Source organism: Phoenix dactylifera, chromosome 15 (assembly GCF_009389715.1).
Source record: "Phoenix dactylifera cultivar Barhee BC4 chromosome 15, palm_55x_up_171113_PBpolish2nd_filt_p, whole genome shotgun sequence".
NCBI classification, from domain to species: Eukaryota; Viridiplantae; Streptophyta; class Magnoliopsida; order Arecales; family Arecaceae; genus Phoenix; species Phoenix dactylifera.
In genome coordinates this window covers 2,631,689-2,636,939 of record NC_052406.1, presented here as the reverse complement: position 1 = coordinate 2,636,939, position 5,251 = coordinate 2,631,689, and the positions used below count along the sequence as shown (strand labels likewise).

General features: G+C 44.7%; 1 protein-coding gene across 1 annotated transcript; it reads right to left on the bottom strand.

Moving 5' to 3' along the window:
- Window positions 1–1,984: 1,984 nt before the first annotated feature.
- LOC103704204 (cytochrome P450 78A5-like) lies at window positions 1,985–4,729 on the bottom strand. The gene is made up of 2 exons (XM_008787399.4): window positions 3,638–4,729; window positions 1,985–2,935 (listed from the first exon to the last, which is right to left on the bottom strand). The coding sequence occupies exons 1-2, from the start codon at window positions 4,562–4,564 to the stop codon at window positions 2,336–2,338; spliced, it is 1,527 nt and encodes a 508-aa protein (XP_008785621.2). The 5' UTR covers window positions 4,565–4,729; the 3' UTR covers window positions 1,985–2,335.
- Window positions 4,730–5,251: the final 522 nt, after the last annotated feature.

The window sequence follows — 5,251 nt, the reverse complement described above, 5'->3', positions numbered from 1 at the left end:
GTTTTATGGAAAACAACCAAACAATCATTCCTGTAAAACTCATTCATTTTAAATATTAGATAAATTATTTTAGTAAAACTTGTCAACCATTTAGTCCCTAAGTTTACAACTAAAGATCTGTAAGCCAAGTGGTAGCTTGATTCCACCAAACTGCAAAATCATGAAGGATTGATAGACACAGGAAAAACTGCATCAATTCCCTGACAACCTTTTGTGAGATTTTAATCATTGATTACTCCAAGAGGGGGTTACAGGCTCAAAAAGCTCAAATGCCAAGCATGACGTAGCATTACCATGGCCATGAGCCATTGTGGCAGAGCCCCCATAACTTTCACCACTTTCAAGAAGCTTAGCATGGAAGTGGCTAGAGAGGAATTTGGAGGAGTATTTCGATTGGTGATCAAAAGAATCCCTTTCCATGATCATGTGCACCCCAAACTAATCTATATTCTCTTACTTTGCACACTTATGCAGCGGTCAAAAACATCAGAGATTCCCCAAAATCTTTTCTACTCTTTTATTTCTACCCGCATAACAAGATCTATCGAATGCTGTTGCAGGTGCCTAGGAATAATTACGGATAGGTGTGGGAGCAAATGAAAAGAGAAAGCAGGAGCCAAGTTGCATTGTTTGAAGAATATCCCCGCACCAATATAGATATTCTTTTTCCCGGGAAGGAAAGGGATCAAGCTTTCTATTGTTCCAAATATTCTAGTGGGATTTGGATTTCAAAAAAGAGCAGGCCCCTGGAATCATATCATTTGGTTTGGGTTCTTATTCCCCAATCATTCGTAGGAGCTGTACTCTAAAGTGCCAATCAAAGAAAACCTACTGTCTCGTTAGACTAGAAACTTTAATAGATACTGACCCACAATCTATCTGATAGAATCTTATTGTATTTAGCAGGAAGAGCCATGCTTCTGAAAAGCATGAATAAGATTAGAAAAAGGAGGCATATGTGAGAATAAAGATTGGCATATCATGATAGGAATTGGATGAGGACTGCAGGTGTGCATCACAGAAGGAAGAAAACTATTGGCCACCTCCTCCATGGCATGGCAAATCTAAGAACAACAACATGAATGCAAAGCCATTGCTTACATAGAACCAAGGAAGGCATTCCATCTACTTGGCTTGGCAAATCTTAAAAGTCTGGGAACTTCAGATGGCACATTAGGCATTTGGGTCCACTTGGAATCTCATAACTTCATGTGATGGTGAACACTCCTACATCAATTTTCTGCCGAATGGTAAGCACACAGTATACAAGCTGTCCCATTCTACAGAAGCATATATTCCACATACAGTAGAACATACTTTTAAGATATGGAGGAATAAAGTATAACAGGCAATATTAGCCTATCATGGGCATACACAAACTGCAACAGAATACACCTAGAGGAGTGAACACCATTATGGATATTAAATAAGTTTATCAGTAACTTCCTAGCATGGAAGCAAAATGCTCTCCAAGCCATCTCTTGGTTGAAAGGTGAAGAAGAAGAACCACCCTGCAAACCAAAAGATGACAACCTTGTGGAATGATGCTAATATATGGCACAACCAATGCTACAAGCAAAATTACATCAGCAGCTAATATGGCTTGTGGTTATATTTGAGGTTTAATAGATGTCACTCTGATGAGATATGAGCTGCATTGAATTATATAATTGGACGAAATTGGCCCAGTTGTGCAGATTACGATTAAAGCAACTATGGATTACCTTTCTCGAAAAATGTAGGAATTAACTTTCGGAGCAAGTGGATGAAAGCAACCTGAAAGATAAAAATCTATCATTCCATGCATTTGCCAAAGCCTACATATAAAGCTTGCATGGGACCTGTATACAAGACCTTTAGACCAACCTGAAAGATAAAGTAGGTCATTCGCATGCATTTGCCAAAAGCTGTGTATGTTGCATGAATCCAGAATACAAGAACTTTGGTCTATCTTTCGCAGAGATGTGGGCACTATCCGAGCAAGTTGAGAGCAGTGTAAATATAAAGTCTTATCATTCCTTACATTTGCCAAAAGCTGTATACATTGTATACATGATCAGCGACCACCAAACCACATAACAAACAACACCTTCTTACATGACAACCCTTTCAACCATGTTCCAAGGAAACCTAGACTTTAACTAAGCATTAGAAGCGAACAAGCACTGAAAACTAAGAGTAGGAACTGCCTAACTGACCAGGTCACAATATCATGGAGATAGAAGGATGACATTATCTCCCAGCACCAAATTAAAGCTCCTAATAAGAGTTAATAATAAGCCAAAACAACCATAACAGCTATTTTTGACAAACAAAACACCACCTTCAAGAGCATTCAGCACCTTGGAAGAGCCTTACAAACCAGAGGGTTCTTCATCTCAAGGGACATCTTCAAGCACTCGGACAGATCCACACCACCCTCTGAAGGGACCCATTTGAAGCGCTGGAGCAGCTGAGCCAGCCACAAATGAACAGTAGCCAGTGCCATGGCCTTTCCAGGGCAAACCCTCCTGCCAGAACCAAATGGTGCCAATCTGAGATCAGAACCCAAGATGCTTACATCGTCCGCCACGAACCGCTCGGGCTTGAATTCACAAGGCTCAGACCAAATGGACTCATCGTGAGTTATCGCCCACATGTTCACCATCGCCGTGGTCCCTGCAGGGATGAGGTGTTTCCCAATATTAACATCATGGATGGCGAGGCGAGCCCATGAGAGGAGTGGTCCTGGTGGGTGCATTCGCAGAGATTCCTTCACTATGGATTGCAGATAAGGAAGCTTTGGGATGTCGGAGTCGGAGACAATCCGGGAGTTTCCGACAACAGCATCAATCTCAGATTGGGCTTTTGCCTGGATGTCGGGGTGTAGAACCATTCTAGCCATTATCCATTCCAAGAGGATCGCAACAGTATCAGTACCTCTAAAGATCATCTCCTGTTACATAACCATGCAAAAGTTGGCTGTCAACAACTATCATTAGCAACATAAGTTTCCCCAAGAACAGCAAAAATTGCTGTCATCTGCTTTTACCACGATGTTAAAACAAAGGAAAGAAATATATAACAAGTCAAAAGCAAGATAGCATATCAAATGAAAGGAACAACCAAAGTTCCCACAATAACAATGACGATAGCTACAGAACCAAAATTCCATAAAGCAGAAAGATATCAACACCAAGATCATTAAATTACACACACACATGTATGTATATATATATATGTAAATACCCAGTTCATTAAACAATAGTAATTGACACCATGAAACAAAGACACAAAGGCTTGACAGGAACGACACCCCTTGCACAGGAAATAACAAGAGTGAATTTTTCATATTAAAGGCCTTAACTAAGTTATGTCAGAAAATCTTCATAACTTTTCTCATTATACCAATAAAGGAAGAAACAAATATCAGATCAGAAGTTCAAAAAAAAAAAAACTCTCAACTAAAAAAATACCGCTTGGAGAGGTAACAACGCAACAAGGAGGTAACAAACTAAAAAGGTCATGCCCAGAAAAAGGCACCCAAAAAGCAGCATGCAAACTATTAGAACGCCAAGAGAACAACAGCAGCAGCAAACAAGAGATTAATATCAACCTACTTTTTGGATATTAAAGTTTAAATGCTAGGAAATCTTACCCAAAGAACAGCCACCATGTCCGCATCAGATAGCTTCTCCTCCTGCAAATCAAGCAACACATCCACAAAGTCTCCCACCCCATCCCCCGCAGTCCCACCAAACCTTTCCCTCCTTTGCCTGTGCTCCTCTATGATGTTGCCCACAAACACATTGACTCTCCTCACCAGTCCCCTGCACCTTTTCCTCACACCTTGCAAGTCCAGCCACCCCAAGAGAGGCAAGTGATCGCTCCAGTTGAAGACCCCCAGCAGCTCATACCCCTCCCTCACCAGTCCTTCCAATTCCACCCCCTTCCCCTTCACAAAATCGAATCTTTTCCCAAAAACACTCATCATAATGTTGTTCAACGACCCGAAATGCACCACTCTCTTCACCTCCACATCCCCATACCTCCCCATGAGCTCCTTTACCTCCCCAACCATCTGCTCCCCAATCGCCCTCCGGTGCTCCCCGAAGGCCGCAATCCTCCTGGGACTGAACAGATAAGTGGCCGAGATCCTCCTCAGATTCCTCCAGTACTCCCCAAATGGAGCAAACCCCATGGCCCGGTGGAAGAGGAGCTCGTAGGCGGATTCCTTGATGGGCCGGTCGGCGAAGGCCGAGCTGTTGAGGATCTCCCTCGCCGTGTCGGGGTGGCTCGACACGACGAACCGGGTGAACCCCACCGAGAAGACCATCAAGGGGATGGCTTGGAACGACCGGGCGAGCCCGGCGAGCGCGCGGTGGGCGGCGGTGCCGGAGAGGGCGAGGACGATCCCCGGCGGGCCGGGGATCGAGCGCTGGGCCCTGGAGAGCGCCCACGCGAGGCCCCCCGGGTACAACCATAGGACGGACAGGAAGACCAAAACGAGCGCGAGTATGGGAGAAAGGACAAGGTTCGTCGGGAAGAGAAAGAACAAGGCCGAGTCCACCTCAGGGGACGACATTAGCGGTTTCGAGAGTGGGAAAGAAGCAGTTTTGAGTGGTTCGCAGCTGCAGCGAACGGAGATTAAGTGGTTACCAGGCGGAAAGATAGAAACTTGGGAGGAGAGAATGGTTTTCCGTAGAGAGAACGGGAGAAGAGAGAGCTCCGAGCGTGAGAATGGCGAGGGAAGAAGGGTGTGAGAGAGCGGTTAAATAGGAGTCCGGGTACTCGCGAGGGGGTTTGAAAATTAACCCCTGGAGTTAACTCCGGGTTAGATTTTAACCGCGATTCGAAAAACCGAAGCCAGCTCCCGTTTACCTCTAAATTGACCAATATGCCCTTCCCAGTGGACATCGAACGAAGGCTCCATTTTTCGTCAATACCCAATCAACCGAGGGTAACTTAGTCACATAGAATTAGGAATCCCCCGGCGTGAGCAGGACCGAGCACCAGAAGGGCACCACTATCTTTCAAATAAGTCTGCATAAAAGTTTCTATGCGGTAAATACATGGTAACGCTCAATGGTCGGTGGAAGAAGAAGCAACCGATAGAGATTTATATGAGGACGTCCGCATAGGGAATGGCTCATCATGTATGGCGGTTAGAGAATGCCAGAAGGCTATACGTAGGGAGAGGGGGGTGGGGGAGCTCGGGGCGCGGCGCTAATCATTCCAAGAGGCGTGTGAAGATGGACACGTGGCGAAACGG

Bases quoted from the DNA above. Each gene is read 5' to 3' on its own strand.
- LOC103704204 (XM_008787399.4), bottom strand. From the start codon at position 4,564: ATGTCGTCCCCTGAGGTGGACTCGGCCTTGTTCTTTCTCTTCCCGACG. The intron at 2,936-3,637 runs GTAAGATTTCCT...GTTATGTAACAG, and splicing joins ACATGGTGGCTGTTCTTTGG to GAGATGATCTTTAGAGGTAC.